This window comes from Salvelinus alpinus, chromosome 13 (assembly GCF_045679555.1).
Source record: "Salvelinus alpinus chromosome 13, SLU_Salpinus.1, whole genome shotgun sequence".
Classification (NCBI taxonomy): domain Eukaryota; kingdom Metazoa; phylum Chordata; class Actinopteri; order Salmoniformes; family Salmonidae; genus Salvelinus; species Salvelinus alpinus.
Window position 1 is genome coordinate 40,794,263 of NC_092098.1, and position 27,598 is coordinate 40,821,860.

General features: G+C 42.9%; 1 protein-coding gene across 3 annotated transcripts; it reads left to right on the plus strand.

The window, feature by feature from the left end:
• Positions 1-255: 255 nt before the first annotated feature.
• Positions 256-26,825, plus strand: LOC139537706 (protein c-ets-1-B-like). 3 transcript variants are annotated; one of them, XM_071339324.1, is made up of 9 exons: positions 256-598; positions 6,410-6,467; positions 8,057-8,176; positions 15,071-15,271; positions 22,429-22,503; positions 22,651-22,881; positions 24,274-24,534; positions 24,683-24,801; positions 25,035-26,825. In XM_071339324.1, the coding sequence occupies exons 2-9, from the start codon at positions 6,419-6,421 to the stop codon at positions 25,245-25,247; spliced, it is 1,269 nt and encodes a 422-aa protein (XP_071195425.1). In that variant the 5' UTR covers positions 256-598; positions 6,410-6,418; the 3' UTR covers positions 25,248-26,825. The 3 variants fall into 3 exon arrangements, with proteins under 3 accessions (XP_071195425.1, XP_071195426.1, XP_071195424.1); XM_071339323.1 differs by lacking the exon at positions 6,410-6,467 and having other exon boundaries at positions 257-598; XM_071339325.1 differs by lacking the exons at positions 6,410-6,467; positions 22,429-22,503.
• The last annotated feature ends 773 nt before the right edge of the window (positions 26,826-27,598 follow it).

Sequence of the window (27,598 nt, forward strand, 5' to 3'; positions counted from 1 at the left end):
CTACTATGAAGTTCAACTAATGTGTCATTCTTTTTCAAGCTTGAGAAGGGAAATAAAAATTCATGTAATGCTATTTGTAGAACACATATAGTTATTGATGCATGACTCACCTTGGCATGGACTCACACTCGTTGTAAATCATTTAACGGTTTTATTTACCTAAAATTGCTCTGTTTATGATTAGTAATCTGACAGGCATCTGTAGAGTTTGTGGCCTCGCCTCTAATACGCGTCATGTGTCAAATCCTGCCTCTTTCAGCGAAGAGCGTACAACTAAATCATTATGAGTGTTTGTTGTAGCTTTCAGTGGCGTACACGTCGTTTCAGAGGGACTTATTACACACTTTTATGTCTAGAAATGTTTTAAGAAAAATAATGGGGAATAATACCATTCGAAGTTGACAATAAAGGGATCGCAATCAAGATTCGCTCAGAGCTCGAATAGCCTACAAATCAATCAATTGAATAACTCATCAATCGGCAGCGGCTGGGACTCAAAAGTGATATTTGGATCAACGTTGTGAAGAAGCTGCGGAGATGACGGCCGTTCTTGATATCAAACCAGCGTTAACTTTGATGAAGTCCGAAAAATTCGATTGTAAGTAGCTTTTTCTATTTATTATTTGTATTATTGATATGACATCTAGGCATACTTTGAGTTCACACAGTCAGACAACCACCAATATTAACCCTATTGCAGACTATTTATGTTGAGTGCCATAAATATGTGTAGTATCAAAATGCCGTTTCATTTGATAGCTTTTATTCCATTTAGCCTAAGTCTATGTAAATTATGGAGAACACGACTTTGTGTTATCATACATGCATAAATAAAATAAAAAGTATTTTCGCTATGCAGATAAGTGATGATTTCGGTGCGCATCAGTAATTGTGTACACCTTTTGTCAACATTGTGAGAAAAAAATCCATTAATTACTGGCAGCATTCGATTAAGATTGATCGGTGCACCGGTCTATCCCCATGACAGTGACCTTCTCAAATCGAACAGTATAATCTGCGCTGTTCGGTCAGGTTGTCAACAAGGCATCATGGTGCATCGTTCAGAAATATAACTATTTTCCATAAAATATGTTTTCAAATTAGTTTTAATTGGGATTGTAGATAAAGCGTTTTTATCAAAAGCAATCATTTTTGCATTTGAAAACACAGAATCCTACTCATTACTCCACGTGCTTAACCTATGTCACTTTTGTTTTGAGCCGACTGTGCTGTCGGCCAGAGCTCACCTTGCGCACGCGCGGGAGGCAGCCCGGTTCCAAAACGGATGCTATCACTTGTCAGACGACATAAACTCCTTCCACCGGGGCAACTCGGGTTCGATAATCGAATCCCCTCACTAGCTAAAATCGACGGATTGGCTTGCCTATTGGCTCAGATACCCTTTTTTAGCATAGGTTACTGACTAGTCTACACGTTCTTACCTGTTTTTAGATGTTCTTGTTAGTTTTGTCTCATCAGTGTTATGATCTCTCACATTGCCATAGTTGCCCTATTTATCACCCATAGACTCAGTTGTCAGTAGGTTGCCAATGCTTAAATATCAGATTATGTAGCTTGCTCCCTTTTTATATTTTTCATATTCTACTTTCATTGATATGATTCAAACTATATGATTTCTCAGATGTTTTTGCTCAAGACTGTTGCTCTGCCAATGCAGATGACATAAAACGTCATGCAACTAGGCTATTCACACATTCGTCAACCACATTAAATTAAGATCCAAGTGCGAAAACAGAGTAACACACACACACACACACACACACACACACACACACACACACACACACACACACACACACACACACACACACACACACACACACACACACACACACACACACACACACACACACACACACACACACACACACAATGTTCATGTGATCAGCAGAGCGTGAAAGTGCTGATAGTTGCAGCATTGTCTGCACAAGCTTGCACCATCCTGCCAACTCTCCCAACAACCAGCCTCTTCACTCAAGGGGGAGAGCTCCCACACTGAGTAACACAACCATGATACTTTGGTCGTACACTTGTTTTATTACACTTGTGCTCAGTGACAATGGTATTGTAAAAAAGCGCTATAAAATAAGCTGGGAGAAATGAGTTGGAGGTTGAATGTTATGTCTATAAGCCCTAAATGTCTAATGACGTTTGTTGTGATGAGTTTAGTCTGTCACATCTTTCAAATACGTGTCGGGCTGGTGAGGTTCTGGCAGGTGTTGGACATCTAGAGAGCACCATTTGGCATTGAAGTGACACACGTTACCTCTCCGGTCCTGGAGATGTCTCACTTAGGATATGTACACTAGTCACTGATAGGAATCTGTGTCCCCGTCTGATCACTGCCCGTGATCACTAGACTTCTGGAGAACGTCTTTGCTTGAAGTAAGCCGATCAGCCAGGTACATGATGACTGAAACATTAGCTGTCAAAATAAAGCCAGCTACTGTGGATAGGTGCCAGGCCACACCTGCGGAGGCCGTGTTTACCTTATAGATACTTTTTTGGGCAGGATGCCCCTGAATCAACATGCATAAATGATTAGAATGTTATGTTACAATTGTTTAAATAAGGGGTTCATGCTGAGACCAAGGTCTCTTTCACAGATGACCCTGTATACACATCAATATACACTATACTAATCAACATACACCATTATTCACATCAATACATGAAAAACAAAATAACAGAAAAACAAACACATTCTTCTCCAGAAAGTTCCTTAATCAGCCTTTTGAATTGCCCAAGAGGCACCAGTTAATTCAACGTTAGAGAGCCTTTGATATCATTCCACAAGTAAGGTACAGAAAAACTAAAAGCAGATTTACCTAACTCGGTGCAGATCGAAGGGATCTACAAAGTTAGCCATCCCTGAGACTGGGTCTGGAATCTTGTACATCTGTAAGTAAACAATTAAGTAAGTTACAGCGGAAGTTTATGCAGGAGGGCTTTATAGACAAAAATAATGCAATGCGTCGATCTACGAGACTTCAGAGAACCAGCCTACTTTTCAAAACAGTGGCTGCATTCATATAGATAATATTGCCATAGTTTACAGCTCTAGGATCTTAATTTGATCACTTTTGTTGCTGAGAATTTGTGCAGGAAATCCAAACTTGTATTTTATTCAAGCTTTAAAAAGGATTCTACATTTTTATTTCCACTTTAAAATGTTAGACTTGATTTGAACTAATGAAAAATGTATCAACCCCTACAAAAAAATGTCTTTAATTATAATTCACATTTCCTGTTGCTGCAAGATTATTTTCCTGCTGTAGTAAACTAGCTCAAATTAAGATACTACATCTGTATAACACTTATGAATGTCGACTGAATATTTTTGTTTCTGCTATTTAATGAAAGTTATGACTTATTCCTGTAAAAGAAGCCCCTTTTAATTAGGGCTGGGACAACAAGGTGTTGTAGGTAGCCTAGTGGTTAGAGCGTTGGGCCAGTAACCGAAAGGTTGCTGGATCGAACCCCCGAGCTGACAGGGTAAAAATGTCGTCCTACCCTCCTAACCCCCCTTCCCCGGTAGGCCGTCATTGTAAATAAGAATTTGTTCTTAACTGACTTGCCTAGTTAAGTAAATAAAAATACCAGTATCGCAATATTTTTTTCCATGGCAAAAATGAAAACACTTGGTCCTTTTAAAATCCTGCTGTATGTAAAATATTATTTACTATATCTTGGAAAATAAATAAATGTGACTTTGGATGACAACATAATGTTTGTTTCCAACATTAGGGCTATTTTCCTAAGGAAGTTAAATCTGCTTCGTGTTTTGTTTCCTTGCCACGATACTAATGAGTATCGCGATACTGGTATCGGCCCTAATGACATTTTCTTAAGTAACAACATGCTTTTTGTCAATCCAAATAACCGGATATTTATAAGCGGGGACACGATCAATGAGGGCACCATCCAATGTACATATGGATAAATGATCAGATACTTTTTTACATGATTTGGAAACTGTTTAATTCAAAGTCAAACACAGATTTTCTTGAGTGATATTATTGCAAAATGATTTGAATTGAATTGAGCTATTTAAGGTTGTTTTTAGGCTTTCCTAAGTGCGTTCCATGTATTGTTTACTTCATGGGGCTTTCCGTAGTGCTTGTATAGCAATTCTAGGACAGCCGCGTAACTCCTCTTGTGGTAAGAACACGTAAGGCGTCTGTTATACTGTGAAAGGTGGCAGTTAAATATGAAATGGCCATGCCTCTACAGCTTTGGGTATCGTAATGAATGACAGAGTCAAAAGGTTCGGGGGGGCTGGCAACGTTTTTTTATTTTGATATTTTTAGGACTTCGTCATGTGACCTAGTTAATTATACTGATAAAGTGACTTGATTTAAAAAAAATAACTTCACACTTTGATGTGGAGTTCCAGGAGAGGAGGTAGAGGCATTGTCCGGCAAGGGTGGGTAGGTGAGCCATTCACGTGTCATGCGTGGAAGAGGGGGGCCGCATTCCATTCCTGCTTGCTTGGCCCTCTTACACCCTGGCCTTGGTGTGCTCTCTCTAAACAGTTTAGCTCTCTTGGCATGCCAGTGGACTGACTGGGACTGCCTCATCCCGCCTTGTAACGCTTAGTCATAAAACACAGGGTGCGTCCCAAATTGGCACCCAAATCTCTATAAAGTGCACTACTTTTGACTGAAGCCCTATGGGTTCTTTGCAATGTATAGGGTACCATTTGGGATGTAGCCACACTCCTAATCTGAGATATATTATCAGCTCTGAATGACAGCCATGCTATAGAATAATAAGGGTTTAGAATGATCACAGAAACCCAAGCTGACTGGTAACTGGCATAATGGTTCTGTGTGATCTTTTAACCAGACCACCGGGGTAACATGGCTGTGTGCGTGGTGGAGGGTGTCTCCTCAAGCAATACTCACAGGGAGATCATTGCTCAGCCCATATATTGTGTGAGGGTGTGTTCTCGTTTCCCTCTCCCAGCACATGACACACGCGTGAGTCATGCTTAGTGGTCCACGAAATCCAGCAATGTCATAGAGGGGGTCAAACTAATTCAGTGATTTTTCCATCTCCATAATCACTTATTCATGCTCTTTTGGATCTGTTTCATTTGAGTTTTTCCCCCCAGAACGTTCTGAGGAAAAGGTGGATATCTTTAGAAACTAGATTTTGACCCCAAGTAATGTTATTATATGAAAGGTTGAATCAAAATGTGTTGCCTATGTTGATTGATGCCCCTGACTCAAAAAAATCTGTGACTCTTATGTCTTCATCAGTATCCAAACAGACATCGGTATTTTTAAACAGAAATGATGTTTCTCGGCTAAATAATCTAAAACTGGCGATATCGCCCAACTTCTTTGACACATACAAAGAGAACAAAAGTCACAAACTTTAGGCTAGTTGGCAATTCAAATTAACAGCATGTTTGAATGTGTCAGTAGTGAGACAAACCTATATAAACTAGGGCTGTGACAATGCCAGTATCCCAATTATTTTGTCAATTAAAAAAATAAATACAATTTAGGGCAAAAAAGAAAACACGAAGCAGACCTAACTCTTTGGTCCTTTAAAAACCTGTATGTAAAATATTGTGTGCAATAGCTTGGTAAATAAATGTGACTCTGGATGACAATATAATGAAGTTTGTTTCCAACATGAAGGCTCTAAAGAAGTTAAATCTGCTTCTTGATTTGTCTCCTTGCCACGATACTAACTAGTGTCTTTATACTGGTATCGTCCCGCGCCCCAATATGAACCTACATGTTTTTAGCAGTAACCATCTCTGGTAGCATTCAAAATGAAAAGTACACACCAACTAAATGAAGTTAGTTTCAATTACCAAAAAGTTGCTATCTGCTTATTAGGTCATTGTTAATGATTTCCGGGCTAGTGCAGACAGTGCAGTGGGAATGTTCCAACAACTCTGACCTGGACTGTGTTGTACACCATGACTTGAGATTCCCACTTGGGCCCTTGTGACTTCCTGTGTCGCTGTTGGCAGACAGGGGCAGCCAGACTATCCCAGAGACATCATAACAGGATATCCAACATGTGGTTCCCATTCCCTTGCCACAGATTCCAGGAAATTTCCACAACTCTCTGAAAGAATATCGTAGGCTAGATTAGAGTGTTTGCCAGTGACATGTCTGGCTTTGTGATGGCTGCCCTTTTTTTAAATCATGTTTTAGAACAGGAAGTTATTAAGGGAAGGACTGGATTGGATGGTGGGTGTTTTAGCAGTATGCGCTTTGATTGAGATTTTCTGTATCAGGCAGGACAATAAAGTGTGCTGAGAGTACGATGAAACAAATCAACCTGATCACAAACTTGATACTGAGGGGAAAAAACAGAAGTTCTCAGTGTAATTCTTCTCCTCTCCTCAACCCTACCCCCTCAGGAACCAACCATGTGCTCTTCTGTTGGCAAGCTTCAGATTTCACACCCCCTGACCCCTGGTATGTTCAAAATGGAAACTGTTAATTATGTTCATGTTTTCTCTTGATGACTCTAGATAGACTGGCCATAGCCAGTGAGTCTGACACTCATCAGTCTGACTGGTTTTAAGGAGGGTCTCTGGTGCATTTCTATCTTTACTGACATTAGTTTCAATGGCACCGGAGGAGATTGCTGCTGTTTTACGGGCTCCTAACCAATTGTGCTATTGTGTGTTTTTTTTTCCGCATTATTTGTAACTTATTTTGTATGTGGTATTTCTGCCACCATCTCTTATGACCGAAAATAGCTTCTGGATATCAGGACAGTGATTACTCACCTCGTACTGGACAAAAATACCTTTTTATTTATTTATTTATTCGGACGCAAAGGATTTACTTCAGACACCGGACAAGGTCCAAATCCCCGTCATTCGCATGAAGAAGAGACAGAGATATCGCGGAAGTAGGTCGGGGTGCCTTGTAAGGATCCGATGGCGAGTGGGTAATCCGCCTCTACCATCAGTCCTATTAGCCAACGTGCAATCATTGGATAATAAACTGGATGACCTCCAATCAAGACTCCTAACGGGACATTAAAAACTGATATCTTATATTTCAGAGTTGTTGCTGAACAACGATATGGATAACCTACAGCTGGGTGGGTTTTCCGTGCATCGGCAAGATAGAACAGCTGCCTCTGGTAAGACAAGGAGTGGCGGTCTGTCTATAACAGCTGGTCCTCGAAATCTAATATTAAGGAACTCTCTAGGTTTTGCTTGCCTGAGGTAGAGTATCTCATGATAAGCTGTAGACCACACTATTTACCAAGAGAGTTTATCTATATTTTTCGTAGCTGTCTACTTACCACCACAAACCGATGTTGGCACTAAGACCGCACTCAACGAGCTGTATAAGGCCGTAAGCAAACAAGAAAATGCTCATCCAGAGGTGCGCTCCTAGTGGCTGGGGACTTGAATGCAGGGAAACTTAAATCAGTTTTACCTAATTTCTACCAGCATGTTACATGTGCAACCAGAGTATTAAAAAAAACTTTCCTCCACACACTGACGTGTACAAAGCTCTCCCTCGTCCTCCATTTGGCTAATCTGACCATAACTCTATCCTCCTGATTCCTGCTTGCTACTCTGTTTATTGTCTATGCATAGTCACTTTACCTACATGTACATATTACCTTAATTACCTCAACATTAAATATATCCAAGATGGTGCCTCTGTCTATCTGGTTTCGGGGGGGGACGTCGACAGGCACAGTGCTTCTGTCTCTCTGGTTTGGGGGGGGGGGGGGGACGACGACAACGACAGGTGCAGTGGTGCTCTCAAGCATCAGGGCAAGGCCTCTTTTCATGCTGTTTGTGGTATAAACCACTGTGTTTGGGCCACGACGAGTCGCTGGAGCGAACAGGAGACCCGGGAAGTTGTGTGACATACTAAACAAGTAGAACCGTCAATGCATATTTTTAACAATGTTTTGTTATTGTCTACTCTACTACTAATGTTGCCTGGAACCCAGTTTACAGTATAGTATCAGATTGGTGTACTAGCATTGAGGCTGTGTGGGGCTGAGCTGTCTTTTTTGTTCGTATTGGCAGATGTGGACTTCAGCGACGTGCCCCTGCTCACCCCGGGGAGCAGGGAGATGATGTCACAGGCCCTGAGGGCCACGTTTAGCGGCTTCACCAAGGAGCAACAGAGACTGGGCATGCCCAGAGGTAAGTCCACCCCCCTGCACAGCATTCAGAAACACACTGCCTGTGGCAACCCAAAAAACAGGGCCCTGTTTAGGAGAGCACTACAATGTTAAATATTCAGGGCCCAAATTCAAAAAGCATCTGTTAGATTGCTTATCTAGGATCAATTTGCATCTAAAATCACTGCTATTCTGAGAAGCTTTATGAATATGGGCCCAGATAAAAATGTATTGTGTCGAATAGATGTCTGTACATGAAGTACAGTGCCTTTGGAAAGTATTCAGACCCCTTGACCTTTTCCACATTTTGTTACAGCCTTATTCTAAAGTTGATTATGTTGTTTTTTTCCTCATCATTCTACACACAATACTCCATAATGCCAAAGCAAAAACAGGTTTATAAATGTTTGCTATTTTATTACAAATAAAAAATGGAAACATCACATTTACATAAGTATTCAGGCCCTTTACTCAGTACTTTGGCAGTGATTATAGCATCGAGTCTTCTTGGGTATGACACTACAAGCTTGGCACACCTGCATTTGGGGAGTTTCTCCCATTCTTTGCAGATCCTCAAGCTCTGTCAGGTTGGATGGGGAGTTTCGCTGCACAGCTATTTTCAAGTCTCTCCAGAGATGTTCGATCACTCCTGCGTTGTCTTGGTTATGCGCTTAGGGTCGTTGTCCTGTTGGATGGTAGAACTTTGCCCCAGTCTGAGGTTCTGGGCACTTTGGAGCAGGTTTTCATCAATGATCTCTCCTTGATCTGTTCATCTTTGCCTCGATCCTGACTAGTCTCCCAGTACCTGCTGCTGAAAAACATCCCCAACGCATGATACTGCCACCATGCTTCACTGTAGGGATGGTATCAGGTTTCCTCCAGACGTGACGCTTTGCATAAAGGACAAAGTTCAATCTTGGTTTCATCAGACCAGAGAATCTTGTTTCTCATGGTCTGCGAGTCTTTAGGTGCATTTTGGCAAACTCCAAGTGGGCTGTCATGTGCCTTTTACTGAGGAGTGGCTTTTGTCTGGCCACTACCGTAAAGGCCTGATTGGTGGAGTGCTGCAGAGATGGTTGTCCTTCTGGAAGGTTCTCCCATCTCCACAGAGGGACTCTAGCGCTCTGTCAGTGACCATCTGGTACTTGGTCACCTCCCTGACCAAGGCCCTTCTCCCACGATTGCTCAGTTTGGCCGGGCGGCCAGCTCTAGGATGAGTCTTGGTGGTTCCACACTTCTTCCATTTAAGATTGATAGAGACCACTGTGTTCTTGGGGACCTTCAATGCTGCAGACACTTTTTGGTACCCTTCCTCAGATCTGTGCCTCCACACAATCCTGTTTCGGAGCTCTACGGACAATTCCTCTGACCTCATGGCTTTGTTTTTGCTCTGACATACACTGTCAACTGTGGGACCTTATATAGATCGGTGTGTGCGGTTCCAAATCATGTCCAACCAATTGAATTTACCCCAGGTGGACTCCAAGTTGTAGAAACATCTCAAGGATGATCAATGGAAACAGGATGCACCTGTGCTCAATTTCGAATCTCATAGCAAAGGGTCTAAATACCAATGTAAATAAGGTATTTCTGTTATTTATTTTGTATAAATTTGCAGACATTTCTAAATGTGTTTTCTTTGTCATTATGGGGTATTCTGTGTAGATTTGAGTTTTTGAATAATACAAAAAAAATCTATTTTAGAGTAAGGTTAACGTAACAAAATGTGGAAAGTCAAGGAGTCTGAATACTTTCTGAAGGGACTGTATATGAATCGTAGAAATGATAAAATTTACATCTGAAATGTTTTGCACATTTTACACGCACACACACAGGTCAATCCACGTTTTGGATTGATGAAACAGAGCAATACCTGCCATTTTCTTTTCTCTGAGGCAAATTTTGTGACTCAGCAGGAATGTGCTGCCTCAACAGTGTTTACAACATGCCGGTGGGAGCTGTCTGTCAAAGCAAAGTTGGTTGCAGTGGTGTAAAGTACTTAAGTAAAAATACACTGCTCAAAAAAATAAAGGGAACACTAAAATAACACATCCTAGATCTGAATGAATGAAATATTCTTATTAGATTTTCTTTACATAGTTGAATGTGCTGACAACAAAATCACACAAATTATCAATGGAAATCAAATTTATCAACCCATGGAGGTCTGGATTTGGAGTCACACTCAAAATTAAAGTGGAAAACCACACTACAGGCTGATCCAACTTTGATGTAATGTCCTTAAAACAAGTCAAAATGAGGCTCAGTAGTGTGTGTGGCCTCCACGTGCCTGTATGACCTCCCTACAGCGCCTGGGCATGCTCCTGATGAGGTGGCGGATGGTCTCCTGAGGGATCTCCTCCCAGACCTGGACTAAAGCATCCGCCAACTCCTGGACAGTCTGTGGTGCAACGTGGGTTTGGTGGATGGAGCGAGACATGATGTCCCAGATGTGCTCAATTGGATTCAGGTCTGGGGAACGGGCGGGCCAGTCCATAGCATCAATGCCTTCCTCTTGCAGGAACTGCTGACACACTCCAGCCACATGAGGTCTTGCATTAGGAGGAACCCAGGGCCAACCGCACCAGCATATGGTCTCACAAGGGGTCTGAGGATCTCATCTCGGTACCTAATGGCAGTCAGGCTACCTCTGGCGAGCACATGGAGGGCTGTGCATTCCCCCAAAGAAATGCCACCCCACACCATGACTGACCCACCGCCAAACCGGTCATGCTGGAGGATGTTGCAGGCAGCAGAACGTTCTCCACGGCGTCTCCAGACTCTGTCACGTCTGTCACATGTGCTCAGTGTGAACCTGCTTTCATCTGTGAAGAGCACAGGGCGCCAGTTGCGAATTTGCCAATCTTGGTGTTCTCTGGCAAATGCCAAACGTCCTGCACGGTGTTGGGCTGTAAGCACAACCCCCACCTGTGGACGTCGGGCCCTCATACCACCCTCATGGAGTCTGTTTCTGACCGTTTGAGCAGACACATGCACATTTGTGGCCTGCTGGAGGTCATTTTGCAGGGCTCTGGCAGTGCTCCCCCTGCTCCTCCTTGCACAAAGGCGGAGGTAGCGGTCCTGCTGCTGGGTTGTTGCCCTCCTACGGCCTCCTCCACGTCTCCTGATGTACTGGCCTGTCTCCTGGTAGCGGCTCCATGCTCTGGACACTACGCTGACAGACACAGCAAACCTTCTTGCCACAGCTCGCATTGATGTGCCATCCTGGATGAGCTGCACTACCTGAGCCACTTGTGTGGGTTGTAGACTCCGTCTCATGCTACCACTAGATTGAAAGCACCGCCAGCATTCAAAAGTGACCAAAACATCAGCCAGGAAGCATAGGAACTGAGAAGTGGTCTGTGGTCACCACCTGCAGAACCACTCCTTTATTGGGGGTGTCTTGCCAATTGCCTATAATTTCCACCTTTTGTATATTCCATTTGCACAACAGCATGTGAAATTTATTGTCAATCAGTGTTGCTTCCTAAGTGGACTGTTTGATTTCACAGAAGTGTGATTGACTTGGAGTTACATTGTGTTGTTTAAGTGTTCCCTTTATTTTTTTGAGCAGTGTACTTTCAAGTACTACTTAAGTTGTTTTTTGCTGTCTGTACTTTACTATTTATTTTTGACAACTTTTACTTCACTACATTCCTAAAGAAAATGATCTACTTTTTATTCCATACATTTTCCCTGACACCCAAAAGTTACATTTTGAATGCTTAGCAGGACAGGAAAATTGTCTAATTAACAAACATATCAAGAGAACATCCCTGGTCATCCCTACTGCCTCTGATCTGGTGGACTCACTAAACACATGTTTCATTTATAAAGGATGTCTTAGTATTGGATTTCAAATAAACTAGAAAATGTCTGTCTGCTTTGCTTAATGTAAGGAATTTAAAATTATTTATACTTGTATATTTTAGCAATTACATTTACTTTTGATACTTCAGTATATTTAAAACCAAGACTTTTACTCAAGTAGTATTTTACTGGGTGACTCATGTTTACTTGAGTCATTTTCTATTAAGGTATCTTTATTTTTACTCAAGTAGGACAATTGGGTACTTTTTCCACCACTGGTTGGTTGTTAAACCAACTTGCAATATACCTCGACATGACAACCCATTCACTTCCTTCAGAGTAGGCATGAGACCATGTGACCTGGTGGGAGAGTTGGAGGAGCAGCCTGTTAAGAGTAAACAAACGTGTGTGGCGTGGATAGACAGTGAGTCACTCCGTCTAGGGGGTGTCTGTTAATAAGCGCCTATGAGTCTCGGCAGTTGCTGAGGAATTTTGGTGCAGGGAGTTTGAACTTTATCTGCCAAAAAGTCTAAGGATTGGGATTCGGTGCGAGAGGGTTATAACATCTGCTAAACACCACACTATACACAAGTGTATATGATGCTCCTCAAACAGTTTTGAGAATACATTTTATTTTTGGATAAGGTCCCACTGACTTAAAGCCGGAATCCCTATTTGTGAAACGGCTACATGCGCTTTAGGATATTACAGCAACAAAGTTAGTTCAAACAAAACAGTTTTTTCCCCCTTGGACAGCATTGCACATGCGCTAGAACAGCAGAGTATTTTTAATTTAACCTTTATTTAACCAGGTATGTACTGCGAATAGTTTTTTCCACAATGCTGGATGCCTGTTTTGCCAACAAAAACATGTGCTGGCACTGTTTCACTTATGCGGATTTCAGATTAAGGTTGACCTGCTCCCGGTGTCAAACCGTTGCTGTCAGTGTTTTGTGGTGTTCTGTACAAAAAAATTGTTATTTCAAGTCTAAAGCTGGATGTACAGTATTGCTCCACAGATAAATTGTGCATCATTCATGACAATGCATTATCATGAATAATAGCAAAATACATTATCTTATTTTGTGACTCCCAGCCTCTTGCTCTGTTTTGGCACTTGGCAGAAATACTGTATTGATCCATCACTGTAGAGGGTCACTGTTAACTTTTACTTGGTACTCATCCCGGATCCGGGAGCACCCCCCACAGTAAAAAAGCTGACTAGCATAGCCTAGCATAGCGTCACAAGTAAATACTAGCATCTAAATATCATTAAATCACAAGTCCAAGACACCAGATGAAAGATACAGATCTTGTGAATCCAGCCATCATTTCTGATTTTTAAAATGTTTTACAGGGAAGACACTATGTACATCTATTAGCTAACCACGTTAGCAAAAGACACCACTTTTTTTACTCCACCAGTTTTTTACTCCATCAGTAGCTATCACTAATTCGACTAAATAAAGATATATATATAGCCACTAACCAAGAAACAACTTCATAAGATGACAGTCTGATAACATATTTATGGTATAGCATATGTTTTTTTAGAGAAATGTGCATTTTTCAGGTATAAATCATAGTGGCTGCAATGGTAAACTATCACAAAACTCACCAAAGCGACTAGAATAACTACAGAGAGCAACGTGTATTACCTAATTAATCATCATAAAACATTTCTTAAAAATACACAGCGTACAGCAATTGAAATACACAGATCTTGTGAATCCAGACAATATTTCAGATTTTCTAAGTGTTTTACAGCGAAAACACAATATATCGTTATATTAGCATACCACATGAGCTAACATCACCCCAGCATTGATTCAAGGCAAAAAGCGCGATAACGTTATCACCACCAAAATATATTAATTTTTTCACTAACCTTCTCAGAATTCTTCAGATGACAGTCCTGTAACATCATATTACACAATGCATATAGAGTTTGTTCGAAAATGTGCATATTTAGCATCACAAATCGTGGTTATGCTATGTAATCAGTCAAAACATGGCATGCATTCTGGCCGGCGCCATCTTGGAAGGGCACCTAAGTTTACGATTATTTATCGATTAGATTGACTACAAAAATACAGGTTGGACAGCTAATGAAAGATGCATTGGTTATTAATGCAACTGCTGATTTAGATTTTTAAAATTAACGTTACTAGACATACAGTGTGCGTTACAGCCAGACTAGTGCCGCAATAATGGCCGAAAAATGCGTTTACATTTTTCCACATAAATACGGAATAAAATCATAAATAGCTCTTACTTTTGGATGAGCTTCCATCAGAATCTTGGGCAAGGTGTCCTTTTGTCCAAAAGAATCGTTGCTTTGTTGTAAAACGTCCACTTCAACTTCGGAACTAGCAGCTAACATTAGCTACGTGGCACACACATGTCCAAATCCTCAAACGCAATACTACGAAAATTCCGAAAATAGCAATATACTCGCATAAATCGGTTTCAAATAACTTCGTTATGATGTTTCTAACACCTATATCGAATTAAATCACAGACGGATATATCTTAGCCCGATAACAAGAGCTATTCAACATGCCATTCTGATGTCCTCTCTTGCGCCTTGGCGAGCGTCCAAAAGAACGTACATGTCACTCCATTGCCTTTTATAAACTCTGAGAAATACGTAGAGACTCCATTCCACTTCTCATTGGTTACTGACATCCAGGGGAAGGCGGGTGCAGTTCATTTCGATCCATAGGGCACACACAGAGCTTTAAACTGATCTGAGAACAGAGACTATTTTTCTGACCTTCGCATGTCCTGTCATGATTTTCGCTGTAGAAAGAGTTCTGGTTCACCCACAGACATAATTCAAACGGTTTTAGAAACTAGAGATTGTTTTCTATCCAATAGTAATAATAATATGCATATTGTACGAGCAAGAATTGAGTATGAGGCAGTTTAATTTGGAGACAATATTTTCCAAAGTGGAAACAGCTCCCCCTGTATTGAGAAAAGGTTAAGTAATCAACGTATCTGCATACACAGCGACATGTGATCCAGATAGTCAGTGAACTCACAGGCATCACACTAAGGAAGACCATTTTTGATGTTACACCCCTTCCTCCTTTGTGTCCAGACCCCAAGCACTGGTCAGAGAGCCAGGTGGGCCAGTGGCTGCTGTGGACAGTGAACGAGTTCAGCCTGAAGAGCGTGGACCTGCACTGCTTCCGTATGGCCGGGGTAAGTCTCTGTGCCCTGGGGAAGGAGTGCTTCTTGGACCTGGCGCCTGACTTTGTGGGGGACATCCTGTGGGAACACCTGGAGATGATGCAGAGAGGTAGGTAGCACCTGTGTCATCGCTAGGATAACAACAATGGCTTTTTACGTTTCTATTAGCATCATTACTAGGCCAGCAACATATAGTAGCCTATGGCTATTCACATCATTGCTAGGCCAGCAACATTTAGTTAGGCTATTAGCATAATTGCTAGGCCAGCAGCATACAGTAGTAGCTGTACAGTAGTAGCCTATGGCTTTTAGTATCAATGTTAGGCCAACAACGTCCATTAAGGCTATTCACTTCATTGCTAACCCAGCAACTTCTAGTAAGGCTATTAGCATCATTGCTAGAGTTATTCGCATCACTGCTAACCCAGCAACATCTAGTAAGGTTATGGGCACCATTACTATTTATTAAGGGTCAAAAACTGAAGAACATATGTACATCCAGGTACTTCCCGCAGGTGCTGGAGCAAACTCATGGAAAACACCTCACTGCTGCTCCACGCCGCACACTGCTGCTCCATGCCTAATGAAGACCTAAGGGTTGAAATGTTATAAATAAATATCACCGGAGCAGCAGCTTAACTTCCTGGTGTCCAGCAACATTAGGGTGGCTAAATACAATTTAAAATATTAGATGACATTCATCGCCATTTACCCATTGTTGTCTTAGCTCTCCCGATCAACACCTGTGATTGCTTTATGCCTATAATGTCAATATGCCTTGTCTACTGCTGTCTCGGCTTGTTCTTATTGTTTTATTTCACTGTGGAGCCCTCAGTCCCGCTCAATATGTCTTAGATAGCTCTTTTGTCCCACCCCACACACATGCGGAGACCTCACCTGGCTTAACTGGTGCCTCCAGAGACGAAACCTCTCATCGTCACTCAACGCCTAGGTTTACCTCCACTGTACTCACATCCTACCATACCATTGTCTGTACATTATGACCTGAATCTATTCTACCACGCCCAAAAATCTGCTCCTTTTATTCTCTGTTCCCAACGCACTAGACGACCAGTTCTTACAGCCTTTAGCCGTACCCTTATCCTACTCCTCCTCTGTTCCTCTGGTGATGAAGAGGTTAACCCAGGCCCTGTAGCCCCCCAGTTCCATTCCCCAGGCGCTATCATTTGTTGACTTCTGTAACCGTAAAAGCCTTGGTTTCATGCATGTTAATATCAGAAGCCTCCTCCCTAAGTTTGTTTTATTCACTGCTTTAGCACACTCCGCCAACCCTGATGTCCTAGCCGTGTCTGAATCCTGGCTTAGGAAGGCCACCAAAAATTCTGAAATTTCCATCCCCAAGTACAACATTTTCCACCAAGATAGAACTGCCAAAGGGGGTGGAGTTAGTCTGCAGAGTTCTGTCATGCTATCCAGGTCTGTGCCCAAACAGTTTGAGCTTCTACTTTTAAAAATCCACCTTTCCAGAAATAAGTCTCTCACTGTTGCCGCGTGTTATAGACCCCCCTCAGCCCCCAGCTGTGAATTAATTGTTCCCCACTTATCTTCAGAGTTTGTACTGTCAGGTGACCTAAACTGGGATATGCTTAACACCCTGGCCATCCTACAATCTAAGCTAGATGCCTTCAATCTCACACAAATTATCAAGGAACCTACCAGGTACAACCCTAAATCTGTAAATACAGATCATCCTGATCATCCTGACCAACCTGCCCTCTAAAATACACCTCTGCTGTCTTCAACCAAGATCTCAGCAATCACTGCCTCATTGCCTGCGTCTATGGTCAAACGACCACCCCTCATCACTGTCAAACGCTCCCTAAAACACTTCAGCGAGCAGGCCTTTCTAAACAACTTGGCCCGGGTATCCTGGAAGGATATTGACCTCAATCCATCAGTAGAGGATGCCTGGTTATTCTTTAAAAGTGCTTTCCTCACCATCTTAAATAAGCATACCCCATTCAAAAAATGTAGAACTAAGAACAGATATAGCCCTTGGTTCACTCCAGACTTGACTGCTCTTGACCAGCACAAAAACATCCTGTGGCGTACTGCATTAGCATCGAATAGCCCGCGCGATATGCAACATTTCAGGGAAGTCTGGAACCAATATACACAGTCAAATAGGAACGCTTAGGCTAGCTTTTTCAAACAGAAATTTGCATCCTGTAGCACTAATTCCAAGAATTTTTGGGACTTTGTAAACTTTACAGTGTCTCATGGAGAATAAGAGCACCTCCTCCCAGCTGCCCACTGCACTGAGGCTAGGAAACACTGTTAACCACCGATTTAAAACTAAGATAATCAATCATTTCAATAAGCATTTTTCTACGGCTGGCCATGCTTTCCACCTGGCCAGCCTTACCCCGGCCAACAGCTCTGCACCCAAATAGCTGATGTTCTGAAAGAGCTGCAAAATCTGGACCCCTACAAATCAGCTGGGCTAGACAAAGAGAGATCCCCTCTCTTTCTAATATTATCCACCGCAATTGTTGCAACCCCTACTATTACAGTACAGTGCCACTGACACGGCCCCCTACCAAAACCTGCGGGCTCTCCTTCACTGCAGCCGAGGTGAGTAAAACATTTAAACGTGTTAACCCTCGCAAGGCTGCAGGCCCAGACGGCATTCCCAGCCGCGTCCTCAGAGCATGCGCAGACCAGCTGGCTGGTGTGTTAACGGACATATTCAATCAATCCTTATCCCAGTCTGCTGTTCCCACATGCTTCAAGAGGGCCACCATTGTTCCTGTTCCCAAGAAAGCTAAGGTAACTGAGCTAAACGACTACCGCCCCGTAGCACTCACTTCCGTCATCATGAAGTGCTTTGAGAGACTAGTCAAGGACCATATCACCTCCACCCTACCGGACACCCTAGACCCACTCCAATTTGCTTACCGACCCAATAGGTCCACAGACGACGCAATCGCAACCACACTGCACACTGCCCTAACCCATCTGGACAAGAGGAATACCCATGTGAGAATGCTGTTCATCGATTACAGCTCAGCATTTAACACCATAGTACCCTCCAAACTCGTCATCAAGCTCGAGACCCTGGGTCTCGACCCCGCCCTGTGCAACTGGGTCCTGGACTTCCTGACGGGCCGCCCCCAGGTGGTGAGGGTAGGTAACAACATCTCCACCCCGCTGATCCTCAACACTGGGGCCCCACAAGGGTGCGTTCTGAGCCCTCTCCTGTACTCCCTGTTCACCCACGACTGCGTGGCCATGCACGCCTCCAACTCAATCATCAAGTTTGCGGATGACACTACAGTGGTAGGCTTGATTACCAACAACGACGAGACGGCCTACAGGGAGGAGGTGAGGGCCCTCGGAGTGTGGTGTCAGGAAAATAACCTCACACTCAACGTCAACAAAACAAAGGAGATGATTGTGGACTTCAGGAAACAGCAGAGGGAGCACCCCCCTATCCACATCGACGGGTCAGTAGTGGAGAAGGTGGAAAGTTTTAAGTTCCTCGGTGTACACATCACGGACAAACTGAATTGGTCCACCCACACAGACAGCATTGTGAAGAAGGCGCAGCAGCGCCTCTTCAACCTCAGGAGGCTGAAGAAATTCGGCTTGTCACCAAAAGCACTCACAAACTTCTACAGATGCACAATCGAGAGCATCCTGTCGGGCTGTATCACCGCCTGGTACGGCAACTGCTCCGCCCACAACCGTAAGGCTCTCCAGAGGGTAGTGAGGTCTGCAGAACGCATCACCGGGGGCAAACTACCTGCCCTCCAGGACACCTACACCACCCGATGTCACAGGAAGGCCATAAAGATCATCAAGGACAACAACCACCCAAGCCACTGCCTGTTCACCCCGCTATCATCCAGAAGGCGAGGTCAGTACAGGTGCATCAAAGCAGGGACCGAGAGACTGAAAAACAGCTTCTATCTCAAGGCCATCAGACTGTTAAACAGCCACCACTAACATTTAGCGGCCGCTGCCAACATACTGACTCAACTCCAGCCACTTTAAAAATGGGAATTGATGGAAATTATGTAAAAATGTACCACTAGCCACTTTAAACAATGCCACTTAATATAATGTTTACATACCCTACATTACCCATCTCATATGTATATACTGTACTCTATATCATCTACTGCATCTTGCCATCTTCATGTAATACATGTACCACTAGCCACTTTAAACTATGCCACTTTATGTTTACATACCCTACAGTACTCATCTCATATGTATATACCGTACTCTATACCATCTACTGCATCTGCCATGCCGTTCTGTACCACCACTCATTCATATATCTTTATGTACATATTCTTTATCCCTTTACACTTGTGTGTGTGTGTAAGGTAGTAGTTGTGGAATTGTTAGGTTAGATTACTTGTTGGTTATTACTGCATTGTCGGAACTAGAAGCACAAGCATTTCGCTACACTCGCATTAACATCTGCTAACCATGTGTATGTGACTAATAAAATTTGATTTGATTTGATTTATTACTAGCCTATTCAACCTCTTTCGTATTGTTGGAGATCCCTAAAGATTGGAAAGCTTCCATGTTCATCCACCTCTTCAAAGGGGGAGACACTCTAGATCCAAACTGTTACAGACCTATATCTATCTTGCCCGTCCTTTCTAAAGTATTCAAAAGCCAAGTTAACAAACAGATCACCAACCATTTCAAATCCCACTGTACCTTCTCCGCTATGCAATCTGGTTTCCGAGCTGGTCATGGGTGCACCTCAGCCACGCTGAAGGTCCTAAACGATATCATAACCGCCATCGATAAAAGACAATACTGTGCAGCCGTCTTCATCGATCTGGCCAAGGCTTTCGACTCGGTCAATCACCGCATTCTTATCGGCAGACTCAACAGCCTTGGTTTCTCAAATGACTGCCCGCCTGGTTCACCAACTACTTCAGATAGAGTTCAGTGTGTCAGATCGGAGGGCCTGTTGTCCACACCTCTGGCAGTCTCTATGGGTGTGCCACAGGGTTCAATTCTCAGACCAACTCTTTTCTCTGTATATATCAATGATGTTGCTCTTGCTGCTGGTGATTCTCTGATCCACCTCTATGCAGATGACACCATTCTGTATACATCTGGCCCTTTGGACACTGTGTTAACAAACCTCCAGACAAGCTTCAATGCCATAAACTCCTTCCCTGGCCTCCAACTGCTCTTAAATGCAAGTAAAACTAAATGCATGCTCTTCAACCGATCGCTGCCCGCACCCTCCCTCCCGCCCGACTAGCATCACTACTCTGGACGGTTCTGACTTAGAATATGTGGACAACTACAAATACCTAGGTGTCTGGTTAGACTGTGAATTCTCCTTCCAGACTCACATTAAGCATCTCCAATCCAAAATTAAATCTAGAATTGGCTTCCTATTTCGCAACAAATCCTCCTTCACTCATGCTGCCAAACATACCCTCGTAAAACTGACCATCCTACCGATCCTCGACTTCGGCGATGTCATTTACAAAATAGCCTCCAACACTCTACTCAGCAAATTGGATGCTAGGTAAAGCCCCGCCTTATCTCAGCTCACTGGTCACCATAGCAACACCCACCCGTAGCACGCACTCCAGCAGGTATATTTCACTGGTCACCCCCAAAGCCAACCCTTCCTTTGGCCGCCTTTGCTTCCAGTTCTCTGCTGCCAATGACTGGAACGAATTGCAAAAATCAATGAAGCTGGAGTCTTATGTCCCTCTAACTTTAAGCATCAGCTGTCAGAGCAGCTTACCGATCACTGTACCTGTACACAGCCAATCTTTAAATAGCCCACCCAACTACCTCATCCCAATGTTATTTATTTTTGCTCTTTTGCACCCCAGTATCTCTACTTGCACATCTGCACATCTCACTCCAGTGTTAATGCTAAACTGTAATTATTTCGCCACTATGGCCTATTATGGCCTTACCTCCCTAATCTTACTACATTTGCACACACTGTATATAGATTTTTTTTCTATTGTGGTGACTTTGTTTGTTTATCCCATGTGTAGCTCTGTTGTTTTTGTCGCACTGCTTTGGGTTATCTTGGCCACAGTTGTAAATGAGAACTTGTTCTCAACTGGCCTACCTGGTGAAATAATAAAATATAATAAACATTACATTTCAGTGCACTTTTCACAACCCATTGCGTTCCCTCAGGCCACTACTCTATTACTGCATGTCTACAATACAAAATCTGTGTGTCTTGTCATGTGTATATGTGTGTGCCTGTGTCTTCACAGTCCCCGCTGTTCCATAAGGTGTATTTTATCCTTTTTTTTTGTTAAATATGATTCTACTGCTTGCATCAGTTACCTGATGTGGTACTGTGCACCTCTATAGCCTGTTCTGGACTTCGGGATTGTGAAGAGACCTCTGGTGACATGTCTTGTGGGGTATGCATGGGTGTCCGAGCTGTGTGCTAGTAGGTTAACCTGACAGCTTGGTGCATTCAGCATGTCAATACTTCTTACAAAAACAAGTAGTGATGAAGCCAATCTCTCTACTTTGAGCCATGAGAGATTGACATGCATATTATTCATGTTATCTCTTTGTGTATATTTAAGGGCCAGCTGTGCTGCCCTGTTCTGAGCCAATTCTAATTTTCCTAAGTCCCTCTTTCTGGCACCTGACCACACAACTGGACAGTAGCCCAGGTGCGATAAAACTAGGGCCTGTAGGACCTGCCTTGTTGATAGTGTTAAGGCAGAGCAGCACTTTATTATGAACAGACTCCTAGCTACTGTTGCATCAACATGTTTTGACATGACAGTTTGCAATCCAGGGTTACTGCAAGCAGTTTAGTCTCCTCAATTTACTACATTTCCACATTATTCATTACAATATTTGTCCCAAATACAATTCTTTTACCTTTAGAAATATTTAGGACTAACTTATTTCATGCCACCCATTCTGAAACTGACTGCAGCTCTTAAGTGTTGCTGTGATTTCACTCACTGTAGTAGCTGACGTTTAACTACTACGGCAGCAGCAACATTTATTGCCTACTTTGTCTATATTAACAATTGCTAGCTATATTAGCATAATTGCTAGGCTATCGAGAGACTACGGCTATTATCAGCGCAAAATAGTTTAACGGACATCAAAACCTATTGTTTAAAACGTGTTAGCATCCGATCCCACAAACATTGATATTTTACTGTGGCATTGTTTAGTTGGTATATATATTTTTGTGTTAAAGCAGAGATGGGGGGGGAAAAGGGTACCATCATAACTAACATGTCTTTCTTGGTAAAGATGTGAGGCATTTCCCCGTCAATGGCTTGATGCCCACATTCCAGGAGTCCCGGTTCACTTATGACTACTTTGCCAGTGAGTATAGCTTCTCTGCCTCTGCTCAAAACACAAGAGACAACTATTGTCCGAATCATACTGTCCATTTAACAATGGAGAGAAATATCATTATTCCCTTTTTTGGGAGAGAGATGTAATGTCTCTCCCCCCAATTCTTCTCCATAGACTATGGTACTGAACGTGCCCAGTGCATCCTTCCATCGGACAACTCGGAGCCAGGCTTCATCACAGAGTCCTGTCAGACACTTCTACCAACCACCTGTGAGGACCTGCTGTCAATCAAGATTGAGAACGGACATTCTACTGGCCCACTGGGTCCTAAGCAGGGGGACTACCTCACCATCAAACAGGAAGTGGTCTCCCATGACAACATGTGCATGGGGCATGTCATTCGAGGTAAGACCACAGTCATGTAATATAATAACATATGCCATTTAGCAGATGCTTTTGTCCAAAGATATTTATGTGCGTACATACATTCTTTTTTATTTCACCTTTATTTAACCAGGTAGGCTAGTTGAGAACAAGTTCTCATTTGCAACTGCGATCTGACCAAGATAAAGCAAAGCAGTTCGACACATACAACAACACAGAGTTACACATGGAATAAACAAACATACACTCAATAATACAGTAGAAGAATCTATATACAGCTTGTGCAAATGAGGTAGGATAAGAGAGGAAAGGCAATAAATGATCCATGGTGACGAAGTAATTACAATATAGCAATTAAACACTGGAATGGTAGAATATGAATGTGCAAGTAGAGATACTGGGGTGCAAAGGAGCAAGGTAAATAAATAAATACAGTATGGGGATGAGGTAGATTGGATGGGCTATTTACAGATGGTTTATGTGCAGTGATCTGTGAGCTGCTCTGACAGCTGGTGCTTAAAGCTAGTGAGGGAGGTAAGAGTCTCCAGCTTTAGTGATTTTTGCAGTTCGTTCCAGTCATTGGCAGCAGAAAACTGGAAGGAGAGGCGGCCAAAGGAAGAATTGGCTTTGGGGGTGACCAGTGAGATATACCTGCTGGAGCGCCTGCTACGGGTTGATGCTGCTATGGTGACCAGTGAGCTGAGATAAGGCGGGGCTTTACCTAGCAGAGACTTGTAGATGACCTGGAGCCAGTGGGTTTGGCGACGAGTATGAAGCGAGGGCCAGCCAGCGAGAGCGTACAGGTCGCAGTGGTGGGTAGTATATGGGGCTTTGGTGAAAAAACGGATGGCACTGTGATAGACTGCATCCAATTTGTTGAGTAGAGTGTTGGAGGCTATTTTGTAAATAACATCGCCGAAGTCGAGGATTGGTAGGATGGTCAGTTTTACGAAAGTTATACATGCATACATACATATTTTATCTTTTTGACCTCAATCAACCCACGACCCTGATGTTGCAAATGCCATGTTCTACCAATTCAACCACATTCTCCTCCACCTTAAATGCTATAGAAGACATCATGGGAGAATGTTTGTGTGCTATATATAATATTCTCCCGTGCATTGAATGTATGACATTTTAGCCTGGTAGAATCAGATTTAGCAAGGAGATCATTAAGGAGCTCATTAAGGACATTGTGTGGATGGATATTCTTCACTGTGATGCAAATGAACATATTTAGTTTTATGATCCTCATTATAAATACCTGGTTGGTGTTCAGTATTGCACACGGTAGCAAATATTTTGCTGCAGAATATTTTCTTAAATTATTGGTTCCTCCATGCTTCACTTTGTTTCAAAATGTTTTCCCCCAAATTAACATGGCCGTGGTTTTCCACTCTTTCATCCCAGGTAAAATTGGGGGCCAAGAATCCTTTGAGAGTGTGGAGAGCCTAGAGGCTTGTGAGCGTCTCACCCAGTCCTGGGGCAGCCACTCCCACTTCTGCAGCCTGCAGCGTGTGGCCTCATACGACAGCTTTGACTCTGACGACTACCCGGCCACGCTGCGTGGCCACCCAGCCAAAGGCACCTTCAAAGACTATGTGAAGGAGCGCATGGACCTGACCAAAGACAAGTCTGTCATACCGGCAGCGGCTCTTGCGGGATACACAGGTGTGTGTGTGTTTATGTAACCCAAGAATGCAAAACAATTTCTGACTACCTGGTAGCAAAAGGTGACTATGGTATTTAATTGAATCTCAAAGAAACAAACAAGTCATTTAAGTAATAAACTGTATATTCCTTGGTTGTGCTTCCACAGGAAGTGGTCCGATCCAGCTGTGGCAATTTCTGTTGGAGCTCCTGACCGACACTTCCTGTCAGTCGGTCATCAGCTGGACGGGAGATGGCTGGGAATTCAAATTGACCAATCCCGATGAGGTGAGAACATCCCTTCCACTTAGGCAACCAGGGAAATGTCAAGCAACACTTGATTTGATCATCACTTCATTCTATATCCAGCTACTAATTCACATTGACAATACCTAATGGAATAGACAAAGTTAAAAGTATGTTTACTTGATCTTGCCATAGGAGATTGGGGATGAGGTGGATCAAGATAATTGACCCTCTCCCGCTCTCTCCCACCTTTCATCCTCACTCCTCCCCTCCAGGTGGCTAGGCGCTGGGGCCAGAGGAAGAACAAGCCCAAGATGAACTATGAAAAGCTGAGCCGCGGCCTGCGATACTACTACGACAAGAACATAATCCACAAGACGTCTGGCAAGCGATATGTCTACCGCTTTGTCTGCGACCTGAACGGCCTTCTGGGATACAGCGCACAGGAGATTCACGCCATGCTTGACATTACGCCGGACACAGAGTGATATGGGTGTGGTCTGGCACCACCAGGTAACATTCATACTTGTGTAGGACAGGGGTTGCCAACAGGTTGCTCGTGGGCCAAAACCAGCCCTCGAGTGTTTTTTTTGGGGGGGGCTCCCCAAATTTGTTTTTAGAGGGATTTTAGTTTTTGGTCAAAAAGACAAATCACCAGGAATTCAGCAAAAAAGTCGACTTTAGGAAATCTGTTCCCAAGAATTCCATTTAAAAAAAGATGTGATTTTGTCTCAATGTAATCAAAGTAGGAAATTATTGTTATTTTCAATTACTCTTTTTATTATAATTATGTTCTGGCAAAAATCATCCCAAGGCTGAATCTAGTTGCCTACCTCTGTTGTAGGAGATCATGATGAAAGCAATTACAATCACAAAAAAAACAAGACATAATGCAAATACAATCAGACTCCTGTCAAGTTGCTGAAGACAATGGAAGCGAGTTACTTGGAAATGGACATGGCCATCACCCAAGGAGGTTAGAGAATTTTATTCAAATGGAGCACATGGTAAAAAAATGTATGCTTTGGGACCACAGACTGGTGTTTTTCTGTGTTCAGTATTGTTCTCTGGAAACCACATTGACAATCCACAGCCATTTTAGCAGCCAAGCATTGGGCTTTTTGTGTCAGTCTCAAAGCAATGACTCTACTCTTACACAAGGGGCTACTGAAGTCCTTTTGAATGAATGATTTGTTTGAGGACTGCTACAGACATCCAGGGTATGAAGGGCAACACTAGTGCTCTATATGTCTATCAAAGCCACCACTGTCATGCTTCCACCTGCCAAAAATATGTCCAATTTGTCATATTTCCCTGACCATATTTTTTTTATACTGCACAAGCCATAATTCACTGTCTCAACATGCTTTGTCGTGAGTTCCCCTAAATGTGTCAAGAGCTTTCACATTTCTATTGTTACCCTGGGTTGTATTCACTAGAAAATAAATTGAAGATAACAGACCAAAATGGGAGGGACTAGCTGAACCTGTCCAATAAGAAACTCATTTGTGTTGCAAAACTTTTTGCTACAGGTTGTTGCGGTGTGCCCTATTGAATACGAATATGGTTAGAAAGGTGTGAAGTACTCTCATATTTGAGGGAACCAAACCCTACAACCAAATGCTATCGCAAGGTCTAGATATAGAAGTTCAGAATTATTTTACAGCATTTGTGTATCTTTTTAATGTAACTGCAAGTTTTATTTAACCTTTTTTTAAAGTTATATTTGATAAACTATGTTTTTTTTTTTTTTTAATTACAAAGATAGCTGGTCCTATGCGCGGGTCTGTATTCATAAAGCGTCCCAGAGTAGGAGTGCTGATCTAGGATCAGTTTTTCCCTTTTTTTAAAGTTATTATGAAGATTACATTGAAAGAGCGGCTGGCTGGCTGATCCTATATCAACACTCTTAGTCTGAGACACTTTGTGAATATAGGATAAAAAAAAAGGCGGCAGTATCCTCTTTCTTGCTTTATACAAATCGCTGAACATTAAGAGCAGAGCTTTTATTATGATTGTACATAAGAATGTTGTATACCAAACGGTATAAACAAAACTAACTGTTGTGTGGGTCTCCTATTTTTACTCCTCGCTTACACACAAATGCCCATGCAACACACACACACAGAGCTATAAATAGCAACAGTTGAGTAGCGGCTAGACAGACATCACTGCCAAACGTGGAGCTGCTGGACAGGAAATTCCACCTGATCCATGTGTTTAACTTAGCTGTGAATGTTGTGAATAAAGAAGTGATGTATTGTCCATTGTTTTGCCCCTGTCCCTCTGGATTACATGCTTAGGCCTAGTATGTCACATGGGCTAAAACTAAGGTATAAAATTCTCCCAGGGTCAGCTCGATGAGTTGAAACAGGAGAAAGGCAAGATGACAGCAATCTAAGTCATTGAGAGAGGACATCAGTTCTGTGTGTGAATCCATGATAACAATGACAGATAAATCTCGAGGGACAATCAAGGCGGAACATGGTTGTGGACGGAATTGCGGAATTTCCACATGAGACCTGGACGGCATCTGAAGACAAAGTGAGGGAAATGGTCTCTGAGATGGACCACAGGAAGATGGAGGTGGAGCGCGCCCACAGGACTGGAAAACCCACCCCCGGCCCAGGGGATAGGCCCAGGCTGATAGGCCCAGGGGATAGGCTGATAGTGGTCAAGTTTCTGAGGTTCATGGACAAGGTAGCTGTTCTGGAAAGAGCCAAGAACTTGAGAGAAACTTATATCTTCCTCAACGAGGACTATCCTGAAGCTGTGCACCAGAAGAGGAAAGAACTGATCCCAGCCATGAAAGCTGCCAGAGCCCGTGGGGACATTGCTT